Genomic DNA, 24,386 nt, shown 5'->3' with positions numbered 1-24,386 from the left:
ACACATCAGAATTAATAGACGAAGATGTTAAATCAACTGTCTTTAATATGTGTAACAAGCTAAAGGAAATCAGGAGAACAAGATATGAACAAAGAGAGAATGCCAATAAAGAGACAGGAACTGTAAAAAAGGAACCAAATAGAAAATCTGAAGCTGAAAAGTACAATGGCTGAAATGAAGAATTCACTACTATTCGCAACAGACTTGAGCATGCAGAAGAAAGGATCAGCAAACTGGAAGATGAAGCCATTGAAATCACCCAATTCGAGAAGTAGAAATAAAAAGAATGAGGAGACCCACTGGCATGCCATCAGGAGTGCTGACATGCACATCATGGGTCCTAGAAGGAGAAGAGAGGGAAAGAGGCGTGCGTATATCCGAATGAATAATCACCCCAAATGCCCCAAATTTGATGAACGACATGAATCTGTATATCCAAGAGTCTCAACAAACTCCAAGCAGGATAAAGTCAAAGAGGTCCATGCTAGGACATATTATAATCAAGCTGTGAAAGGCCAAGGTCAGAGAGAATCTTGAAAGCAAGAAACACGGCTTGTCACATACAAGAGATCCTCAGTAAGATTTTAAGCAGCCATCTCATTAGAAGCCTTGCAGACCAGAAGGTGGTAGGATGACATACTTAAAGTCCTGAAAGATTAAAAAAACAAACAAACAAAAAAAACCCTGTCAACCAAGAATTCTCTATCCCATAAAACTATCTTCCAAAAACAAAGGGGAAAGTAAGATATTTCCTGATAAATAAGATCTGAGGGAGTTCATTACTAGTAGTCGTACAAGAAATGCTAAAGAGAGGGGTGCTTGGGTGGCTCAGCGGGTTAAGCGGTTAAGCGTCTGCCTTCGGCTCAGGTCATGATCCCGGGGTCCTGGGATCGAGCCCCGCGTCGGGCTCCCCGCTCAGCCGGGAGTCTGCTTCTCCCTCTCCCTCTGCCGGCCCCTCCCCCTGCTTGTGCATGCTCTCACACTGTCAAATAAAAAAATAATTTTAAAAAATGTTAAAGAGAGTCCTTCTGGCTGAAATGAAAGGACACCAGACAGTAACTCAAGGCCACATGAAGAGACACGGGAACATTGCAAAAGTCACTACCCAGAAAAATGTACAAGCTCCCATTACTGCAGTTTTGGTTTGTAACTCCTCTTCTTTTTCTATGTGATTTAAAAGGCAAATACATGGAACAATAATTATAAATCTGCCAGTGGGCACACAATACATAAAGACGTACCTGTGACCACAGTGGGGGGAAGGATGAAGATGTATAAGAGCTGAATGTTTGTATACTGTTGAGACTCAACTGATATTCTTCAAACCAGGGTGTTATAATTTTAGGATTTTAATTGTAACTTTCAAAGAAACTACTAAGAAAATACTGAATAAGTATACAGAAGAGGAAAGAAGAAGGAAATTAAAAATGGTACCAAACAAAAATCAATACCAAAAAAGGCAGTGGAGGACTTGGGAAGAAAAACCATACAAGACACACAGAAAACAAATGACTACTGGGTAGAAGTAAATCCTCTTTTCAATGTAAATGGACTAAACTCTCCAATTAAAGGGCAGGGGTTGGCAGAGTGCATAAAAAAACGTGATCCACCTACTGCATGCTCTGTACAAGAGGCTCACTTTATTTTTTTTAAAGATTTTATTTATTTGACAGAGAGAAGGAGCGAGCACAAGCAGGGGGAGCGGGGCTCAATCCCAGGACCCCGGGACCATGACCTGAGCCAAAGGCAGACAGACGCCCAACCGACTGAGCCACCCAGGCGCCCCCCAAGAGACTCACTTTAGATACAAAGACACAAAGAAAGTGAAAGGGTGGAATCAGATATTCCATGCAAATTGTAACCAAAGAGAGCTGGGGTGCTTCTATTATTATCACACGAAATGGACTTTATGTCAGGTGCACTTTGGACAAGTTATCACTTCTCAAGATCATGTATGGAAGGGTTGTACCTGCCTGGTTCATATGAAGGGCTGAGGTTTCTGCCTTGCAATCTCTAAGTGCTTATTCAATAGAAAAACTGTTTAATTCTTCTCAGTCTTTGTGGCGAGGACTCACTGGATCAGCCGGAGACTATTTTTATTTATTTATTTTTTATTTTTATTTTTTTTTCAGAGATTTTATTTATTTATTTGACAGAGAGAGACACAGCCAGAGAGGGAACACAAGCAGGGGGAGGGGAGAGGGAGAAGCAGGCTTCCCGCGGAGCAGGGAGCCCAATGCGGGGCTCGATCCCAGGACCCTGGGATCACGACCTGAGCCGAAGGCAGACGCTTAACGACTGAGCCACCCAGGCGCCCCTGGAGACTGTTTTTAATTGTTGGCCCCAGGGGTGTCCACTAACTCCCTCACCTCCTTCTTGTCCTTGCATGAGACCCAGGACAAGCTCCTTTCCTTATCCTGCTCTGCCTTTTCTTCCTGAGTGCCCTTTTCGTGTCCTAGATAATCTACTCCTTGTTGTACATTTACGTGTCGATCCTCTGCTTCAGGCAGGGGTCTGTGTCTGTGTGGGCCACTGAGGGGACACATCAGCACTGCATAAGCGCTGGGGAATGAATCAATGTCCAATAGGCAGCTCACACTTACACGTCCAAACACCAACCCCGCTGCCGTGTCCCCTCTTCAGCCCATGGAACTCTGCCCTCCAGTCACTGAGGCCAAAATATTGGTCTGTTTCCCTCGTACCCATGGAACCCACGTCAGGACATCCCATGGCCCCACCTGCCTGCCACACCCTACCTCCCACCGGTCAGATCCTGCTAGAACCCGGCAGCTCATGACCCTTCACCTCTGCAGGCTCTGCTCACATGGCACCAGGACCATCCTAGTCCGCCTGGCATCCTTCCCATACTTTGTTTGCTTTCCCAGCCTTCTCCCCAGCCTCACACTGACACTGGGCACCCCATATAATTTATGTCGTTAACCTGTGTGTGGTCTGTCTCCCCCACGCAAACATCACTCCAGGTAGGGTGACCAACGGTCCCCATTTGCCGGGCTTTAGGGCTGAGAATCCTGACCCAATCAGCCCCTCAGTCCAGGGCAGACCCCTTGGTCCCCAGCTGCAAGGGCGGTGATCTTAGTTCCTGGCGCTGAGACAGTGGGGCACCCAGTGGGTACTCAGCACCTGCTCGAGAATGGCTGAATGAATGAATGGGGCACACAGCTGTCCCCAGGGCTCCCTGCAGTTCAACTGTGAGCCCCGGCATGGGTGACCTAGCCACCTACCTTTGGTCCTCCCCATCCTGGGGCCTGAGTTCATCAGCGTTTTACTCCTGGGCAGGAGTGGCCTGAGGTGGGAATGGGATTTCTGGCTGGGGTAGGGGTCGGCGATACTGGCCAAGGCAGGCCTGCTGGGCCACGGGGCGCTGGGTGTGGTCTAAGCTCTCGGTGTGGAGGGTGATCACTGAGCACCACTGCACTTGGTGGCAGCACACGTGGACAGCCGGGAAGCTGGGACCCAAGCATGCCCCGCCTCACCCCAGTCCCCATAGCCCTGAACCTCCTTGAGAGGAACACAGTCATGGCCTCTGTTTGGGCCTCAGTTTCCCCCATCTGTGGAAGGCCAGGACAGCGGCAAGTCTTGAGGGAGCCTACACCCGCTCAGCTCCTGCAACCCCTCCCTGCGCCACCTCCGGGCAGGCCAGGGTTCCCAGGGTTAGCCCTGGGTCAGAGCCAGGGTTTCCCTGCCTGGCCACAGTGCTCCTGGATGGTCCAGGTGAGGGGGGCAGGACCTCCGGGCAGGGGCAGCCCCGCCATAGCCGGACTCTGGTCCCTCACCCCGCCTGGGCCTTGATGGGGAGGGAGCACCACGGGCAGACAAGGGCCTCCAGAGGACCCCATGCCCCCAAATCCCGGGCAAGGAGGAAACGTGGTGAGCGCAGAGCCACAGGCTGCCAGCCCCTAAACCCTGACCCAAGGCAGGAGTGGGGGGCCTGGGACTCGAGGGTGAGGCCTCCCTGACCCCCACTCCCCCAGCATCCCATCCTTCTGTCAGTTCCTGACTTGACCCGGCCACTTTATGGGGACGCTAGAGGGGGCCTTCAGGAAAGGGCGCCCCCTGCTCCGCCCCCCTCCTTCGTGGGGCTGAGCACCAGCAGGGGTGGACAGGTTGACCACGCCTCTTCCTCCCACCCTCCCTCCCACACATGGCCTGGGGGCAGGCCATCGGGGTATTGGCATCTCCAGCCTATGGGGTGTCCTCGGGGACAGCCTGGGGGCTTGCACGTGGTGGGGGGTGAGCAGGCTCCATCTGCAGTCTGTGGATCCACCCTCGCCTCTGGAGGCAATCCCACCTCCCGCCTGGAGGCCCCATACGAACAGGTACACCTGGGCCCCGTAATCTTCCCCACCAGGCCACTTGCGCCAGGGGGCTACCTTGCCCCTCAGACCCCATCTGTGTCCTCAAGGGAAGAGGTGAGCTAGGTGGACAAGTGTTTACTGAGTGTGGGGCGCATTGGCTTGCCCCCCCAGCTTGCCGGGGACAGCAGCTGCCATAAAGGGAAGGAGGAGGAGGGACAGCGGAGCCAGGCCCTGGGGGTAGGAGGGCATTTGCAGATGACAGCACAGCCGACCGTCTGGGGCCAGGCCTGGGGCGCCCTCCCTGGGCGCACGGTGGTCAGGCACAGAGGATGTCCAGCCTCCGATGATGGCAGCTCAGGAGGGGCGGCCTGGGGGTCCTTGGGAGCCAGCATGACAGCCCAACTTCCGGGTGGCCCCCGACCTGGGGTGTGGAAATCCCACTGCAGGGCCAAGGGTCCCTCTGGGGTGGCCCTCGGAGAGTGATACTTGGGAGAACGGCACATCCCGGCTCGGGGCGCCTGAGGCCCCGGAAGTGGCCAGCCTGACCTCTGGAAAGGCTGGTGCAGGGGGTCAGGTGGATGCCCAGCCTGGGCAGTAAGGGCCACCCAGCGTGGGGACCGCGGTCAGTATGGGAGTGCTCTGGGCGGGAGCTGGAGGTGGTCCTGAGCCAGCTGAGCTGCAGACCGTGTGGGGTCACACTCTGCTCTCCAGAGCCCTGGGAGAGCTCTGGCAGCCATCAGGCAGCGGCCAGGCTCTTGTCCTCAGGCCAGGGATGGTGGCCACAACCACAGGCGGTCCAGAGGGAGGCTGCACCAAGCTGAGACAGGGCAGGTCAGAGGCCAGGCCATCTGGGAGAGAGGGCAGCCCAGCCAGCCATTCTGTAGGCCTTCACCAAAGGGGTTCAGGAAGGGGCTGAAAGTCCTTCATCTGACCCAAAGCCCCGGGCCCAGCCTGAGGGCCCCCAGGGAGCTGCGCCTCTGGGGAGCCGGAAGGAGGCTGGCCCCATAGCCTGGGTTCAGGTGAGCCACCTCCAAATTCGGAGGCCTGGCTTTTGCTGCCAGAGGCCTGGGGGCCCAGAAGTGAGCTGGTCTCCGCCGCACCCCAGCATTCAGCCAGGGCACTCGCTCGTCCTTGATGGGGCTCCTGGCCTCAGTCTGCTGTCCCCTGGGTGGCAGCTGGAAAGAGAGGAATGGGGGTGCTGGTTCAGCCTACCCAATGCCAACCTTGTCTGGGGGCTCACCCTCCTCCAGTCACCCCCCGACGGCGGCAGGAGGAAGGAGAGGGAGCTGCAGACCCCAAATGCTCAGGGCTTACTGGGCAGGGCTGCCCAGTCCTGGAGAGCCAGTGCATGGCAGCAGGCCAATGTCCCGCCTTCAGGGGCAGTCCACCTGGACCCCAAAAGCAGGATGCACTCCCACTTGAGCCGGGCCCAGCCCCTCTGCTCTCCGGCCTGTCCCTGGGGTGCTGGGACCCACCCAGGGCGGCCCCGGAGGCTCTGGCAGTGGCTGAGACCTGCTCCCAGGTCACTGGACTGGTAGTGGGTGAAGCCCCAGTCCAGCCCCAGGGCGACCATCACCCTTTGGGCTGTGATCTGCTAGAGGGGACCTTTGCTGGGGAAGGGGACCCAGACTTGGCTGAAAAACTCCTCTGGGGTTGGAGGAGGTAGAGGACACAGGTCTCAGAGATGGTCCCCAGGCTCTAGGGCATTTCCAGTGGGGCAGGGGGCAGGACTGGGGCTGCCCTGGAGCCTGGAGACCTGGGCCGGCCGCTGGCCCCGCCCCCGCCCATCCCCCTCTGGCCCCTCGGCTCCTGCAGTCTTCTCTCCGCTCAGCAGCCAGAGGGCTCTTGCCCATGCAGGTGCCGATGCCTGCTCCCCACTTACATCCCGTCACCCCTCTCAGGACCCCCAGGCAGAGGCCACCCTCCTGGGCCACACACAGAACCCCCACGCTTAGCTTTGTCTCCTGCTAAGCCCGAGGTTCCAGGAGTCTGGGCCTAAGTGACTTGGCTGGGTGAAGGGGGGCTGAGGGACATCCCGAGTTCCTGGACAGTTCGAACCAGAGCCCTGGTCAGGCGTGGTGGATGCTCAGGAAGTTCCTCCCCCACCAGTGGTGCAGTGACATGGGAGATGGGCGCTTGCAGTGGACCTCCAGGGCCCTTGACCTCCCAAGTCAGGGGTGGGGCCAGGCCGGTCTGCCTTCGCCTTGGCTCAGAGCCTGGCCAGACTTCCAGGCAGGTGGCCCCTCTGTCCCCCACCAATGCCCAGTCTCCTGTGCAGGGCTCACACCCCCACCCTAAGCGTGGGAGACAGGGATCAGGCTCGGAGCTGAGGTTGGAGTCCAGCCCTCGGCCTCCCGCAGCCCTGGGGCCCGAGACCCAGCGGGGGCACTCACTGCACTGAAGGTCACAGAGCTGCTGGGGGGCGGAGAAGAGCACATCGGTCCTCCGGCCCTGTGGGCGCGGGGCAGCTCGGTCAGCCCAGCCTGTGGCCTCCCCTGCACCCTGACTGCATCCCCCAGAGCGATGGCCTGGGGAGGCTGCTGGGCTGACAGGCCCCCCCGAGGAGCTTTGTTGGTTGATGACAGGGAAGCAGGTCTGGGACTGGAGTAGGGGGGTGGGGGCTGGGTGGGGCAGCACCACCCACCTGGATGCAGGTGCCGGGCACACATGCCTCGTCCCTGGGAATGTTCACAAAGGCGACCACAGGGTCAGCCATGAGGTCCCCCTGGGTGGGAGAGGGGTCGGTCATAGGCAGCAGGGTTGGGGGGGACTGGCTCACACAGCGGAGTGGCTTGCACCCCTCCACACCGGGCGGCCTCCAGGGGCTGACTCAGGGCCTTGTGGACAGGAAAAGGGGCAGCCCCCCTCCCACCGGGCTCACTGAGGCCAAGGGGCGGGCCGTGGCCAGGAGAGCCGGGCGGCAGGCGGGGGGCCGTGACTTCCTCTGGCGACACAGGTGCACCTGGAAATGGGCAGCACTGGGCGAGAAGAAGGTGACCCGGAGGTGGCCCTGAGAAGCTGCTGGCTGGACGGTCATCTTCCAGGCTGTGGGGGTCGAGGGCTGAGGCCCAGCACCGCCCCCCCACTTGCCCTCCTCCCTGCCACTGACCCAGCACCCTGTCATCCCACCTGCCTGACCCAGACGCATCCTGGGAGCAAAGGAAAGGGCGGTATTTCCTGCATCCGCAAGGCAAAGGCCCCAGGCCGGCCTCCCCGCCCTGCCGCCCTGTGGACAGCTCACCTTGGAAGCCTCGCTCGTGGAAAGGGCACCTCACCCAGAAGCCCTGGCTGGTGGAGAACTGTGGAGAAGTCTTGAGGCCTAAGGCCGCGGCAGTGTGCGGGGCTGGCTGGGGGCTGGGACAGGCTGGCCTCCTTCCCCCAGGTTCCCTTAGCTCCACCCTCAGACCAGGATGGGGGTCGGAGGGGTTCCTGGGAGGCGGGACCCCAGGGCTGGGCAGGGGCTGGGAGTGTGTGTGGCTGCATGCCCGCTGCCCCCGAGCCCCGCACCCCTCTACCTCCTCCTGGCCACCCCGCATTACGTGCTGGTCGCGCACAGGGCAGGCTGCGGCCTGGCCCACTCACCTTCAGGCAGAGCTGGGGCTGTGTGTCCACCAGCGGGTACTGCACCTGCGGGGGCTCAAGTCAGGCCCCCGCCATCCACGCCCACCCCCGACCCCGCCGGGGGTACTCACCCTGCCGTGCGCCGGCCGGCCGGAGCGCTCCAGGCTGTGGCAGAGGGCCCCCGGCCCCGGGCGCCAGCACAGGCTCACGTGACCACTCACGGGACAGGCAGGCTCCCAGCTCAGTGCCTGGTCCCCCGGGTGGTAGCGGATGGCGTCCCACAGGGCGTCTGTCTCTGCAGGGACCCTCGCCCAGGGGCTCAAGTCAGCGAGCCCCGCCCCCGTGTGTGCGTGTCCCGGGCGCGTGCGGCGTCCCGGAGCAGAGCCGCGAGCGGGCAACCCTCCTCCGCCCCCGCACCGCCGCTCAGAACACTTGCTTCTTCCACGCGAGCCAGGCCGGGGCGCGTGCATCCGCCCCGGGGGCACACGCCCTCGCGCGCCCTCGCGTCTACGCAGACTGCCGCAGGAAAGGGCTTGCCTGGGACTCACCTTCGGCTACATGCCGTCCGCGGCAGGCTCACGGGGGCACGGGGCCTGTCCGCACGCTTCCCCCCCACTGTGACCCCCTCCGGCTGAAGCCGGCCGGCCCCCACCCTGCCGGCACGGCTGACCTCCTCTCCCCCACCCCTACTCCACACCATAAGGCACTTGCCATCTTCGAAGGGACAGGCCTGCATCCGCACGGCGTCAGGGGTCGCAGACCAGCCCTGCGGGAGGGGCTGGGGTCAGCGCAGGCCCTGCCCCTCCCCCCGTCCCCTCCCGGCAGTGAAGGCCACACTCTCACTGACCTCAAGGCACAGGCAGGGCAGTTCTTGACTGTAGGGCAGAGACACGGTGCGGGACATCCTGTTCACTGTCACCTGCGTGGAGTTGAGGGCTTAGGGGCTGGGGGCCCAGTGGGTGGGACTGGGCCAGGGGGGGAGGGCCTGGGGTGGGGGAGGGGGAGGGGCGTGGTCTGGGGGGCTGGGCCGTTGGGCGGGCCGTGGGCAGGGGTGTGTGCTCTGGGCCAGGGGGCGGTGTCCAGGGCTTGGGCCTGGGCTCACCCGCACGGGGGCACCCACATCCTCGCAGGTGAACCACTTGAGGCAGAGCCGGACGTAGTAGTCGGGGGCCCCGGGGGCCTCGGGCACCTGGACCAGAATGACCTTGCGGCTGCGGTCCACCCAGTAAGAGAACTTCTCGGCTATAAAAGGGCGGCACTTAGGGGCCATGCTGGGACTAGCGGTCATCTGACAAAGGTCTCCACCTGTCCTGAGAGCCTCCAAATGGTGACCCCTTGCTAGACCCAGGTATTTGGGAGTCGCCCACCTGAGGACCCATCATGACTTCCCAAGTGGGGCAGGAAGAAGACCCCCATGGGAGGGTTGTGGGGGTCTCCCCAGGAGCTGCGGGGCTGCAGTCCCACCTGAGGACGGGTCCTCACCAAAGCAGACAGGCACGTTCCTCCCCACGTCCTCGTCTCTGCAGTCTGCAAATGGCACAGCAATGGGGGGCCCAGCCACTCTGTCCCCAGCAGCTGTACCCTAGTCGGGCCTCTGCCCTTGTGCTTTACAGAAGTCTCTCCTCTCCCAGGGCACTTGCTGCGAGCTGCCCAGCATGGGGCTCTGCCTCCTACCTCAGGAGTCCCACCCCAGGTTGTCCCTAGAAGCCCTGTCCCTAGGGTACAGTGGCAGCTGTACCTGGGGCGGACCCATGGGCTCCCACCTTCCACATGGTACTGCTGGTCCAGCTGGACCCCACAGAAGTGGGGGACGGTCCTCAGGGTGACGTAGAGGCTCTGAGCCACACTCACTTCGAAGCAATCAAAATGCACCTGGAGCTGGGCATGCACAGGTGTGAGCCACGTGGACCTGGGGTCTATAGCTACCCATCCCTGGCCAGGCCAGCTGCACCTCGCATAGCTGGAACCCAGAAGAAGGGTCCCCTGTCCTCAGGCCTTGGGTGGATCGGGTGGATCCAGGAAGGGAGGGCAGCCAGGAACAGCCAGGAGACAGCTGCTCCTGCCTGGCAAAGGCTTGGGGCGGAACCAGCAGGTCTGGGTCAGGCCCTGGCCTCACCTGCCGCCCCACCTGCCGTCGACGGGAGGCCCTGGAGACCCTCACACTCTGACACTGAGTCTCCTGGGTGTCGAGATTCATGGAGCAGGCCTCCAAGCCCCGAAGGCTCTCTGGGTGAAGGGAGGGGCCAGACAGAGCTGGTCAGACCAGGACAGAGTCCTCTTTCTTCCCCTCCTCTCTGGGAAGTGCACTTAGCAGGGTCCCCCAGGCCCACCCTGCCCCTCCAAGTGTTGTGGAGTTAAAGGAGCTGGGAGCCCACCACCCTGCTTCCTGGGTGTTCCCACCATCACAAGCAGCATGGTCCCTCCCCCGCCCCCGAGGCTGCCTCTCACCATGCAGTGTGAGGGAAGCCTGCACGCGCAGGAGCAGGGAGCAGCCCTCGTGGGGGGCACACTTCATGGCAGTGGAGAGTGTCAGGGCCTCCAGGACCGATGGGGACATGGACGTGGGGGGTTGCTGGCAGAAGCTGTTAAAAATGTTCCCTGGGGAGGAGAGAAGGAGGGTGAGTGCCACAGGGCTCCCCAGTGCCTGGGTAAGGCTTTGTGGGTGGCCCGGCCAGGGGAGGGAGCTCTGGTAGGGCATGTCTGGGGAGGGGTCCTCACTATCTTGCCACAGGGCAATCAGTGAACAGTGGACCCACCCTGGAGCCCGCTGTCTTTGGGTGTCAGGAGCGGGGCCAGGCTGGGGAGCAGACCTGAGTGTCAGGGGCAGCTGGCATGGGGCAGGGGGGCCGGCCTCCTGACAAGCTGGCAAGCCCATTGCCACCCTTCAAAGGCCTGCGGGGGCACCTGGGTCATGACCCCCAGGTCATCAGAGCCCAGGGCTCTGTTCACAGGCCAGCAGCTGGACTGGCGCAGGTGAGACTGGCCCCAGGCCTCGGTGGAGCTGGGGTCTCACTTCCAGGCACGGGGCTGAGCGCAGTTGTGGCCTTCGCTTGGCCAGGCTTGCAGCTGAGGACTTGGAGGACAGTGGGGTTAGCTCCATGAGCCGTGGAGCCCTGGGGAGGCCTGTGGCCCACAGTGTCAGCAGCCCAGGTGCCCCCCTGCACCCAAGGTTGTGGCCCATCTGCAGGCATGAGAGATGGCGTCCAGGCCTGGTGCCATGGGCAGTGGAGGAAGTAACCCCGAGGTGGGACCGCGTGTCCAGGAAGGGGAAGGGGTGTGTGCTCAGTGGGTGCTTCGGGGGCCCAGAACTCCCAGGCGCCCCCAAGGCAGACCCTAGGAGATCTGTCAGGAAGATCTCACTGGGGCTAGAACTCCAGGGGAAGTGCCAGCACTACGGAGGAGAGGGACCCCCCTTCAGACCAGGCCAAACTGCTAACTCGCAAGTGAAGGGGGAACAGAGCAGAATGGCGCATCCAAGACGCCTCCACGGAGAGACTGAGGCCAAAATGGACGCTCCTCAGAGGCCCCAGCCCTGAATTCAGGCAGGACTTGAAGGTGCAGAGCAGCTGCCCCTCCTGGGGCCCAGGGCCACAGGCTGTTTCTGCTCCAGGACCTTCTCCAGCGACATGCAAGCAGGTGGGCTACGGAGAAGGCAGGTTGCCCCAAAGCCAGGTCTCTGCAGGAGGCAGTGGTGCTGCCCCTGGGGCCTGGATGAACATGCTGTTGGTACTCGCCATGGAGCCTGTCACTCGACAGAGCTCATACGGACTGGCTTCAGAAAGAGACTCAAAGGGACAGCAGGAATTACAAGACCCGAATATGTTCATGGGAAAGAAATCCAGTTCTGTGGATCCCACTGTGGCCTAGACAGAGTCATGGAGATCAGCTTTACCCTCCTGCCTGACACAGCCTGGAAAACCAGGTAGAATACGTGCAGAATGGTTTCAGGACACAACTTGATGAAAACTAAACTCACAGATCCAAGTTGGTGAGCGCTAAGTATAAGAAAGATGGAAAAAGGGCGCCTGGGTGGCTCAGTTGGTTAAGCGACTGCCTTCGGCTCAGGTCATGATCCTGGAGTCCCGGAATCGAGTCCCGCATCGGGCTCCCTGCTCAGCAGGGGGTCTGCTTCTCCCTCTGCCCTCTTCCCTCTCGTGCTCTCTGTCTCTCATTCTCTCTCTCTCAAATAAATAAATAAAATCTTTTAAAAAAATAAAAATTAAAAAAAAAAAAAGATGGAAAAAATTATGAGGCACACCATGATCAATTCGCTGGAAGCCAGTGGCAAAGAGAAAATTGTAGAAGCCACCAGAGGAAAAAGACACATTACGTAGAAGGAACGAAGGACACGAGAACAGCAAGTTTCTTGTGGGAGAAGGCGGAAGAGCCCCCAAAGTGCTGAAGACAAGCCTACCAACCGGGAGCTCTACCACAGGGAGATGTCTTAAAATAAAGGGTAAATAAAGACTTCTTTAGCATACAAAAGCTGATAGAATTCCTCATCAGAAGATCCACACTACCAAAAAAAAAAAAGTCGTGGGATGGACCCCCGAGTGTCAGACTCTGCACTCAGCATGGAGTCGGCTTGAGATCCTCTTTCCCTCTCCCTCTATCCCTCCCACTCGTTCTCTCTCTCTCTTTCTCTGAAATAAATAAATCTTTTTTTTTTAAGATTTTATTTATTTGAGAGCGAGAAAATGAGAGAGAAAGAACACATGAGAGGGGATAGGGTCAGAGGGAGAAGCAGACTCCCCACTGAGCAGGGAGTCCGATGCGGGACTCGATCCAGGGACTCCAGGATCATGACCTGAGCCGAAGGCAGTCGCTCAACCAACTGAGCCACCCAGGCGCCCCTGAAATAAATAAATCTTTAAAAAATAAAATAAAATATGTCTGGAGAGCCTCCCAGTATTTGGAAACTAAACAATACACTTCTAAATAGCCTTTGGGCCAAAGAAGATATGAAAAGGGAAAAGAGAAATTACTTTGAACTGAATGAAAATGAAAAGACAACATATAAAAACATTTGGATGCTGCCAAAGCACTATTTTTAGGGGGGAATTTATAGCACTAAACTCCTATATTAGAAAAAAAAAATCTCAGGGGTACCTGGGTGGCTCAGTCGGTTAAGCGTCTGTCTTCGGCTCAGGTCATGATCCTGGGGGTCCTGGGATTGAGTCCCACATCAGGCTCCTTTCTCAGCGAGGAGCCTGCTTCTCCCTCTGCCCCTCCCCCCTGCTTGTGCTCTCTCTTTCTCACTCTCTCTCTCAAACAATTAAACAAATAACCTTTAAAAGAAAAAAATATCTCAAATTAGTGACCTCAGCTTCCACCTTAAGGAACTAGAGAAAGAAGGGTAAATGCACACCCTTAAACTAATGTTAAATTACATGTCAATTATATTTCAAACTGGAGAAGAAAGAGGAACAAAACCCAAAGTAATCAGAAGAAAAAAATAAAGATCAGAGTGGAAACCAATGAAATAGGAAACAGACAAGCAATAGAGAAAAGTCAATGAAAGCATATGTTTAAGAAAAAAATACTACCAGTTCTACATGGATTTTTCCAGAAAACCGATGAAGAGGGAATAGTTTGGAACTCATTCTCTGATAACAAAACATTACAAAAATGTTTGGCAAAAACATTACAAAAAGAGAAAACTACAGATACCTCATGGCCATAGAGTAGAAACTCTAAACAAAATTTTAGTAAATGGAATCCAACAACATATAAAAGGATAACACATAATTACCAAGCGTGGTTTGTCTTAGAAATACAAGATTGGTTCAATGTTAGAAAATCAATCACTATAGGGCAATCCTCTCGGGTCCCCTCCCTCTTTGGGAGCTTTGTACTCTCACTCAATAAACCTTGCTTTGCTGCCTACCAAAAAAAAAAAAAAAAAAAAGAGAGAGAGAGAGAAGAAAGAAAAAAGAAAATCAATCACTATAATTATGTTAACAAATTTTGAAAAACACATATGATCATCTCAATAGTCATAGCAAAATTATTTTACAAAATTCAGTATCTATTCTTAAAAAAACTCTCAGCAAACAAGGAATGTAAGGAAATGTTGTCAATCTAATAAAGGTCTTCTATGGGAAACCTATAGTTAATATCATGTTTGCCAGTGAAAGAAAGATTGTTTTCCCCTAAGATCAGGAACAAGATCAGGATCACTGCTCTGATCACTTCTACTCAACATTGTATTAGAGATCCTAGTCAGTGCAATAAGGCTAGAAAACAAACTTCCTTTTCAGTTTGGAAAGAAGTAAAGCTGTCTTCATTCACAGATGACATAGTTGTCTCTGTAAAAATATAATGGAATCTACAGAATAAGTTTAGCAAATGCAAGAATCAAGATCAATATACAAAAATACACTATATTTCTGTATGCTAGTAAAGAACAATTGCAAATTGAAATTTAAAAAATACCATTTATAAGAACATAAAAATATGAAATACTTAGGAACAAATTTGACAAAAGAGGTATAAAATCTATGCCCTGAAAACTACAAAATATTGCTGAGGGAAATTAGAGAAAACCTAAATAAATGGAGAGGTACACTGGACTCATGGGGCAGAAAATCAAAATTGCTAAGATGTCAATTCTGCCCAAATTGATCCATAGATTCAATGAAATTGAATTCAAAATCCTCTTTGTAGAAGGCCTTTCCCCCCCATAGACTGACAAGCTGATTCTAGAATTCACTTGGAAATGCAAAGGATCTAGAATAGTCAAATCGTCTATGATAAAGAAGAACAAATGTGAAGGCAAACACTGCCTAATTTTAGGACTTACTATAAAGTAATCAAGTGCAGGGATGAGGACAGTGTGGTATTAGCAACAAGATAAACAAATGGATGGAACAGAATAGAGTCCCCAAAAGACCCACCCATGTATGGATGGTTGACTTTCCACAAGCATGCTAGGCTGCCCACTGGGAAAGGGACAGTCTTTTCAAAGGATAGTGCTGGGTCAACTGGATGTCCATATGCAAACAAACAAAAAAGAACTTTAATCCATACCTTTCACTACATGCAAAGGTCACTCAAGATGCACTGCTGATTTAAATGTAAAATCTAAAACTGTAACACTTTAAAAAAATAGTAAAAAAAAAATCTTTGTGACCTTGAGTTAGGCAAAGATTTCTAAGCTACAACACTGAATCATGACTGTCAAAGAAAAAATTGATAAATTGGACTTCATCAAAATTTATCTTTGAAAGAGAATGAAAAGACAAGTCACAGGCTGAGGGAAAATACTTGCAGATCGTCTATCTGGTAAGGAACTTGCATTCAGAATCTGTAAAGACTTCTCCAAATTTAATAATAAGGAAACCAACAACCCAGTAAAGAATAAGATCTGAACAGATTCTTCAGATAGAAGATAAAAGTGGCCAGTGAGCACATGAAGAAATGCTCAACATCAGTTAACATTAAGGAAATAAATGCACATTTAAGCCACAATGAGTCAGTATTAAGTATTAGAATGGCAAAAATGGACAGGACTGACCATACCTAGTGCAGACAAGGATGTTGAGGAATGAGAATCCTTGCACACTGCTGGTGGGAGCATAGAATGTCACAAACACTTCTTTAGAAGTTAGATATGTATGATACAGCCATTCCGTGCCTTGATATTCACCCAAAATTAACGAGAAAGGCTTGTCTACAAATGTTGATAGTGGTTTAATTTTTAGCCGCCCAAAACCCAGGTGTCCATCGACAGGTGAGTGGGCAAACAGACGGTGGTATAGCGATGCAATGGGACGGGATTTTGACATAACACACGGATGAACTGAAATACCATGATGCTGAGTGAAAGAAGCCAGACACAAGAGCACCCCCTGTCTGATTCCATGCATATAAAATTTTAGAAAATGTGAACTAATCTCTATGGAAAGATACGTGGTTGTCCATTATCCTGACTGTGGTAACAGTTTCGCAGGTGTATACGTATGTAAAACCTTAGCAAATCGAATACTTGGAATATATACAGTTCGCTTTCTGTCAATTTATGTCAATAATGCTACAGAGGCACCTGGGTGGCTCAGTCAGTCAAGCGTCTGACTCTTGGCTTCGGCTCAGCTCATGACCTCAGGGTCATGAGATCGAGCCCCACATTGGGCTCCGTGTGGAGTCTGCTTGAAACTCTCCCTCTCCCTCTGCCCCTCCGCCTCCTTGGGCATGTGCTCTCTCTCTCAAATAGATAAAATAAATCTTTATTTAATCTATTTGAGAGAGAAGGAGACTGAGAGAGCATGAGCAGGGGGAGTGGGAGAGGGAGAAGCAGGCTTCCCGCGGAGCAGGGAGCCCGATGCGGGGCTCGACCCCAGGACCCCAGGATCATGACCTGAGCCGAAGGCAGATGTTTAACTGATTGAGCCACCCAGGAGCCCCAATAAAATAAATCTTTTTTTTTAAAGATTTTATTTATTTATTTATTTGAGACAGAGAGAATGAGAGACAGAGAGCATGAGAGGGAGGAGGGTCAGAGGGAGAAGCAGACTCCCCGCCGAGCAGGGACCCCGATGCAGGACTCGATCCAGGGACTCCAGGATCATGACCTGAGCCGAAGGCAGTCGCCCAACCAACTGAGCCACCCAGGCGCCCAAATAAATCTTTAAAAAAATAATGCTATAATGTAATTTCCTTCTTCCTGCCCATCTACAACGTGTGTAAGAAGGCGGAGAGTTTCCAAACTCCTCCCCAGGATCGGTGAGATGTCATACTGAGCTTGGCCTCCTAAGAGGGGGTTTCTCCCAACTCAGTTTAAGTTTATAGACGATCAGAAGTGGGAAAAATAAAACAATAAAGCAATAATTTTTAAAAAAAAAGCTTTAAGCACACAGAGCACAACTGTCTTCACACCCCATGAGCTTCTCTTCACCATGTCCTCAATAGCCAGAGTGGCAGACCAGGGATGGGGAGGAGGTTGCAGGCCCCTGACACCTTCTCCTCCCAAACTGATGAATATTAAACAAAAAATGAATAGCTGAGCTGCCTTTCATGATCACCATGTGCGGGCAGTTATAAACAGAGTCAGTGATCAAATCCTCCCATACTGGTCCAAGTTCTACACAATTGCCTGCATCCGGCATGGCCCCTGCCCTGTGTCCTTGGCCCCCTGATGTCTTGGAGCCGATGCGAGTACTGTGGGATCTGATGGACTCTGAGCCTTCGGGAGGGAGCCTGCCCAAGGGTAGTGCTGGAGGCAGAGGAGGGGCCACCGAAGGAGGCGGCCAAACCTCCTGCTGTCCGCAGACTTCATGGTGAAACCGAGTGCTCAGCCAGGTACTGTGGGGCCTGGTGCAGGGAGTTCTGTCCCAGGCCTGATGTTCCCTCGCCACAGGGGCCACCGTAGAGCTTCGCGCTGCATCCCTAGGGGAAGCCACCTGCTTCAGAGTCCTCTTCCCACCCACAGGCACCTCATGTGTGTGAAAATGTCTTCTTCTCTGCAAGGAATGAGAAATCCACATCTCTTGACCTTTTCTGGGAGAAAAAAGAGCAGATCTACTCCAGCCAACCAAGAAAAGGACTAGAACCAGAATTAAAAAAAAAAAAAAATGTAGAGCCATAGCAGAGAAGGGCTGGTGGGGAGCCTGGAGTATAGCGAGCTATAGAGAGGGACAGGTGCCTATTATAGACTAAAATGTGTCAGAACAGGCTCTTGTCCCAAACTAGCTGACAGACTGGGGAGTATACAGAGTAAAGGAGAAGAGATACGAGCATATGTTATGTCATCCGTGGTGCAAAACAGGGAAAACAAGTGGTGTCACTCCGTGGAAATCATCGTGAACCCAGAATTTATCATGAAGACTCATGGGAATCTCCCCATGGGAGAAGTAACTATATTCAGTCTTTTCAAAGATTTAAAAAACTGCCACAGAGTCTTACTATAAGAAGGCTTAACAGGTGTATTTTAAAAAGGAGAAATAGGAACTCAGAAGGAAGAAGTGGGTTACAAAAGGGAACAGTGAACCCAGGGATTGGTAAAACTTGGTGGTGAATTTAAATTCCTATCGACAAAGGAAGAGGAGGAGAAACAAAGACTTTTGTGTGTTTAAAAACAAGTTGGGAGTTTCGTTTCCCATAATACGCTAGACCTATTTGGACCAACTCTACTGCTGAAAACAACCAACACTGGAGAAGAGACTAGGCTTATAAAAAGCTTCACAAAAACTTGTGAAAGCTGATGAAAGAGTCAGGATCATCAGGCCAAAGCCTGAGAAATGGCAGAGGGATGCACAGGAAACCACGCCTGCCGAGGGCATCACGGAGCTCCCCCACTATCACCCGGGGTCGGGGGCAGTTGGGAGGAACCCCCCAACCCCAGGCCCTGTGAGGTGGCTAGTCTGAGCACGCAGGGAGGAACGCAGAGCTTCCCACAACCTCTGGTGGGCCTGGGTGCTGGTTCCCAGCCCTGGTTTGCATCTCTAGGAAGGTCCAAGAGACCTCAGTCTGTTTTTTAACGAGAAATGGTCCTGACAGTCACACGCTACCTCTGAGTACCACTCAGAAACAAAGGGGAATCTGGTCTGAGGGGAACCTCCTTCATCCTAGGCCCTGGGGAACACCATGAGTCTTTCTTGAGGGCACTGAGCAGGCATATTTCAAGATAAACAAATATGCCAGAAAACAAAGCACCGAGAGCGGAAATGACAGGCCACAGAAAGCCCCACAGAGTCTTCCAGTGACAGACGAATCAGATGTGAACTGCAGACCAGCCACCCTAAGACAAGCTTGAAAGTATGCGCGGTGGGAAATAAAAACTACAAAGAGAGACGAAGCATGTTCACAATAAACAGAGTTTCTAGAAACGAAACCCACAGAAATAGAAATTAAAAATGCAACAAATGACTTCAAGAGTAGACTGGACCTCACCAAAGAGAGAATTAGTGAAGTGAAAGATCCCAGTGAATGATCCAGAAGGCAGCAGAGAGACAGAAAGACGGAAAATATAGCAGAGACATTAAGAAATGTGGAGAAAGAAGTAAAATGGCCAAGATGTCCCCAAGGAAGGGAAAGAGGACAGACAGGGCTGATGGCTAGCTTTTCAAAGGCTCACAGAAAAAAGTAAAAGTATAGGACAGTCTCCTGTTGAATATTGCAAAATCCTACATAAAACTTTAGCAATTTGATTTAATAATATATTAAACATGACTGGATAGGATTTGTTTCAGGACTCCAGGTACGGTCAACATTAGAAAATCTATTAGTACAATTCACCTCACTGAAAGATTAAAGGAGGAAAACTGTATGATTATTTTCACAGATGCACAAAGTTTTCATAAAGTTCACTTCCTATTCATGATAAAGAATGTTTAAAAAACCCTGGGTGTTATATGCAAACAACGAATCATGGAACACTACATCAAAAACTAATGATGTAATGTATGGTGACTAACATAACATTAAAAAAAAAAAAGAATGTTTAAAAAACTAGGAAAAGAAAGGCACTTCCTTGTCTAGATGGAAGCCATCTATTTCAAAGGCCCCATAAGCCTGGTAATGACTGGTAAGCCTTGGGAGTCGATCCCATAAATATCAGGACTAAGATGAGGGCTCCCCATTCAACGTTGTCCTGGTGATTGGAGCCAGGCCCAGAAGACCAGAAACAAACATGGGTTTATAAACTGTTAGTCATCATTTACAGAATACGTGATTATCTATATACAAAATCTTAAGAGACTCAATGGGAAATCTATTAGAAATAACAAAGAGTTTTTAACAAATGTGTTGGATACAAGATCAATATACCAAAATAGCATTGCTCTACACCAGCAAAACCAACCAGAAAATATGATAAAATAAAGAAACCATTCACAGTATCCTTCAACCTCTGAAGAACATAAATAAAAGCTTTGAGAAAGACCTAAACAGTTGGAAAGGCGTACCATCCGTGTTCATGGTTGGAAGACTCAACTCTGATAAGATGTCATTTCTGTCTCAAATTAATCAATGTATTCAATGCAAGTCTGATAAAAATGTGTGATATTGTGACTTATAATAAGAAATACGTATTGGTCTGTGCCCATTATCTGGTACAGGGATCCTAAAACCCTTGGAATTTCCCAAGACCTAAGAGCCAGCAGGGTGTCTTTTGTTGTTCATAACAAACCACTTTCAACCACACCTGAGTTTATGAGGTAAGTTTTGGAAAGCCCCAAAGGATGGGGACTGGTTGCCAGGGAAACGAACCACATGATGACCTCTGTGGAGGAGAGAGGAGCTGGAAGTCCAATCACCAATGGCCAATGCATTTATCGATCGTGCCTATGTGAAACCCTCTATAAAAACTCTGAAGGACAAGGTTTGGAGCGCTTTGGGGTTGGTGAGCACGTGGAGATGGGAGAGTGGCAGCCCCAGGAGGCATGGGGGTCTCCGAGCCCTACCGCATCCCCTCTACCTGGTTTTTCTCGAATTACATCTTTTTATAATAAACTGGTTACCTGGCAAGTAAAATGATGCTCTGAGTTCTGTGAGCCAATCCAGTAAAGTAACTGAACCGAAGGAGGGGTCGTGGGAGCCTCTGATCCGTAGCCAGTTGGTTACTTGCTGCTGGTGTTTGAAGTTGGGGGGCAGTCTTGTGGGATGAAGCCCCTAACCTGTGGGCTCTGAGGCTAAACCTATGGTCTACGTAACTTGGAACTGAGTTAATTGCTTGGTGATATTAAAAAATACACACATTGGCTCTCTCCAAAATAAATAAATAAATAAATCCTTTTCTAAAAAAATGAGGGGGCACCTGGGTGGCTCAGTCTGTTGAGCATCTGACTCTCATTTTTGGCTCAGGTCATGATCTCAGGGTCCTGGGATCGAGCCCCGCCATGGGCTCTGCACTCAGCTGGGAGTCTGCTTGGGATTCTCCCTCTCCCTCTGCCTGCCCCCTCTTGCTCACACACACTCTCTCTCTCCAAAATAAATAAATACATCTTAAAACAAGACACATGTTGGAAAATACGTCCCGAAACTCTCAGTAAACTTGACGATCAAAAATTCATATTGAAGAAGTGAAGGCGTACAAAATGCTAAGACCCTTTTAAAAAGCTTTTTATTGTAAAAATGAAATTTAGATACTGAAAAGCTCACCAAAAAATCATAGCTTTGTGAATTATTACAGGGCAGATGGGCCAGACAGCCGGTCCCCAGCTAGTCCAAAAGCCCCTTCGCTCACCCCAGAACCAGCATGCTGACTTCTACAGTAAAGACTTCTTTGCATTTCTTTATGGTTTCATCACCCAGATGTGCCTCTTCATGCACTAGAGTTGAGGCTGTGCCTATTTTCCAAACTTGGCTTATCTGGTCTGCCGCTTTGCCTCCATGTCTCCTCCTCCTTGCAGAATCAGGCTCTGTGAACTGCCAGGCGTCTCGGGGTGCAGCTCAGCACCCATCCTCAGACCCCTGTATTTCTGGCCAACCGGGCAGCAGGACCCAGAGGGCTGGCTGAGCTCAGGGTCCAGTCCTTTGGCAGGACTAGCGCTTGTGTCAAATGCCTGCAGGAGGCGGCATCCTGTGCCTGGACCTCCGCCACGTTTGACAATAGCTGTCACCAGCACTCAAGCCATTGGGAGCCGCAAAACAGTGATACAATTTTACCGTTTTGTTTCCACTCATCAGCTGGAATACTTACTCCAAGGTGGCATTCCCAGAAGAAAGACAGGATCAAGACTTGATTCCCAGTTTTCAAAGTGATGAGTTGGTTCCCTGTCATCCACAGAAGGTGAAGAGTTCTCTTTATTTTTAAAAAACAAGATCATCATGACTACATGGGTTTACCCATGGGTTGCAATTTATTGCAATTCTTATTGTTTTTTAAAATCTCATATGATATCCTCTTGGCTAACGGGAGCTTCTTTAGGTTGTCTCCAAGTACTTTTTTATTTTTTAAGATTTTATTTTTAAGTGTTCTCTACACCCAGGGTGGGGCTAGAACCCACAACCCCGAGATCAAGAGTCACTTGCTCCTCTGAGCCAGCCGGGCGCCCCCCAAGGACTGCTGACATGTACCATTGCCTTTGAGAGCTTCTGGGCTCTCTGGTACGACAGATGTCCCGGGTTCTTCTTGTACATTCTCTGCCCCAGGCTGGGAGTCAGCCACTTCTCTTGGAAGCCCTGCCTGGTTTCTTTTGCTGGGAAATGGTATTTGATGACCACAAACTGGACAGTAGGGAGGTTCCTAGCGTTGTAAGTTGTCTGCTCTTTTTGCTACATGCCCCAAAAGATTTTTCGATTTCTCTTTAAGATCCGGTCATTTTACGAGAATATGTTTTGGTGTTTCATATTCAAGATCCATATTCTTGGGTCCATGGTTTACCCTTATAATACCCAGTTTCAAGAAAAAATTTTAATCTCCTGAGAACTGTAGTTCTTAGTATTTTTTCTGTCGCCTTAGTTTTCTTCAGCATCTGTATTTTGGACATTCTTGGCCTATCTGCAACACTTACCGTTTATTCAAACATCATTTTAATCTTTTTTTTTTCATTTCTTTTTATTTTTAAAAATGTCCTCATTTTCTTCTTGTATTTCTCTTGGACGTTTAATATTTGGTCCGTTCACTCTTGGGTTCTTCTAATGTAGTCTTCATCTCTGAAGTTATTTTTCCTTTATTTCTAATTCTGTGTGTTGTCACCTCACTTCCGAGAATTTCTAACTTTTGCTCATATGCATCATTTTCGTGAGTTTTGAAAATTATTTTGAAATGAAATGTTACAGTTTGGGGGTTTCTTAGCATGTCTTTCTGGTGCACTTCATTGTCTTTGGGATGTTATTTCTATTTTTCATGATCATGAACTGTCTGGAATTGGTCCTTGATACCATTCCCTGATTCTGTCCCTTCGGAATTCAAAAGCGGGAGGCTCCGTTCTGGCCGCCTTTCCAGCCGCACAGCGCCCTCTCCCGTCGTGTTCGCGCAGCGTTAGAAGCGGGCTGGACGGCTTCGCCGGTTTCTTAGCCCCGCCCCCCCACCCCTCGGTCCACGTCCGTCTGTACCTCGCCGCTCGCCTCTGTTGTCCTCGCTCTGCTCAGTCTTGACGGCACCCCAGCTGCCCCGTGTGGGGCCGTCTCACCAGGGGTCCCGGAGCTGAGGGGGCGCCGACTCCCCGCCCCCGCCGCGGGTCTGGGTTGGGGGGGGTCAGGTGCGCTCTCCCGCCTCCGCCGCGGGTCTGGGTTGGGGGGGGGCGTCAGGTGCGCTCTCCCGCGGGCGCTCACCGACGGCTGGGGCCCCCGCCGTCCCCCGGGCGCAACCGCAGGTAAGGCCCTTCACCTGGGGGCGCGGGAGCGAGCCGCACCTGAGTGCCACCCTCTCACCACTCAGTCTGCACCTGCGGGTTCGGGGACGCAGGCACACACGGTCGCCGCGCTCGCCGCACAGTTTAGGAAAAGAAGGAGCAAGGAGAAGCCGGAGAGGACCTGAGATCAGAGGCGTCAGGGAGCCACCGCGCGGCTGGAAAGTCAGACCCAGGCTGAGCAGATGGGTCTCCAGGCAGCAAAACATTACAGTTGCGTCCCTACCTCACACCACGAGTGGAAATAAACCCTATGAATTAAAGAGCTAAATGAAAACAAAATGTTAAAACCTTTAGAAGTACAGCAACGCTGGAAACATATCTACCACCTCAGGGCAGCGAAGAATTTCTTAAAAGATCCCCCCAAATCCATAAAGCCCCTTCAAGAGGAGACTGGTAAATATGATTACATCAAAGTGGAAAAGTTCTGAATGGCCTCAGGAGGCCAAAGGGAAAAAGAGAGGGAGGAGCTCTGTGAGGCCAGGAGCACTCCGGAGGGACATTCGCAGCAGAAGCCCCCACCCCAGCCCCACCCCGGGAGTCACCCGGATGCAGCAGCAGCCACGAAAGAAAGATAACGAAGCTATGGTTAAATGGGTGTCATTTTGCATTGGACAAAAATGCAGAAGTTGATAAGGGGAAACGGGGGTTTCCATATATTGCTGATGTGTCCACTTTGGAAAGAAAGGTGGCGTCCTCCAATTAAATAGGAATGGGACTTCTATCCGGCAGGTGCACAGCTGGGCGTGAACTGGGGGCTTTGCCCATGTGCAGCAGGTGCTGGACAGGGACATTGGGGGACACTCTGTCCTGTGAGGCGGGCAGGGGGAGGCCAGTGGAGTGGCAAGGAGGACAGGGTGACCCTGCTGACCAGGGTGTAGGAGGGCAGGAAAGGCAGCTTGTTCCCATCTGCCCGAGATGTACTCACAGCTCACTCGGCTCTTGCAGGTGAAGCCCTGGGGACAGAACAAAGAGAGGGTGAGAGGCCAGCCTGGCCACTTTCTGTCCTACCCCTGAATCCAGTCCCAGCGGCCAGGAGAGTCACATGGCCCCTCACTCTCGGCAAGGGCCTGGGGAGGGGGGTGCCACCGTCCAGCCCAAGGCCCTGCAGATGGTGGTCATTCAGGAAATGGGCGACCTGGACCCCATGGACTGGGGAGCCCCATGTCCCCAACTACATTCCCAACTTCTGCTGCTGGCATGGGCCCACCCATCCATT

At 52.5% G+C, this 24,386-nt stretch overlaps 1 protein-coding gene across 1 annotated transcript in view; it reads right to left on the bottom strand.

Annotated features, from left to right (window-relative positions):
- Positions 1-5,660: 5,660 nt before the first annotated feature.
- IL17REL (interleukin 17 receptor E like) overlaps positions 5,661-24,386 on the bottom strand; it is a 24,454-nt gene continuing 5,728 nt past the window's right edge. Inside the window, exons 3-16 of the mRNA XM_034985951.1 lie at positions 20,788-20,794; positions 10,326-10,475; positions 9,994-10,103; positions 9,641-9,755; positions 9,360-9,404; positions 8,980-9,119; positions 8,725-8,796; positions 8,589-8,643; positions 8,009-8,172; positions 7,899-7,943; positions 7,558-7,615; positions 7,198-7,361; positions 6,961-7,041; positions 5,661-6,767 (exon numbers count right to left, since the gene is read on the bottom strand). Coding sequence (XP_034841842.1) covers positions 6,312-6,767; positions 6,961-7,041; positions 7,198-7,361; positions 7,558-7,615; positions 7,899-7,943; positions 8,009-8,172; positions 8,589-8,643; positions 8,725-8,796; positions 8,980-9,119; positions 9,360-9,404; positions 9,641-9,755; positions 9,994-10,103; positions 10,326-10,475; positions 20,788-20,794 — 1,662 coding nt within the window. The 3' untranslated portion in view covers positions 5,661-6,311. The remainder of the gene's footprint in view (positions 6,768-6,960; positions 7,042-7,197; positions 7,362-7,557; positions 7,616-7,898; positions 7,944-8,008; positions 8,173-8,588; positions 8,644-8,724; positions 8,797-8,979; positions 9,120-9,359; positions 9,405-9,640; positions 9,756-9,993; positions 10,104-10,325; positions 10,476-20,787; positions 20,795-24,386) is intronic.

Source organism: Mirounga leonina, unplaced genomic scaffold, assembly GCF_011800145.1.
Source record: "Mirounga leonina isolate KUSES-001 unplaced genomic scaffold, KU_Mleo_1.0 Mir_375, whole genome shotgun sequence".
Classification (NCBI taxonomy): domain Eukaryota; kingdom Metazoa; phylum Chordata; class Mammalia; order Carnivora; family Phocidae; genus Mirounga; species Mirounga leonina.
Note: the sequence above shows the minus strand (reverse complement) of the source record. Positions and strands in the feature narration are given on the sequence as shown.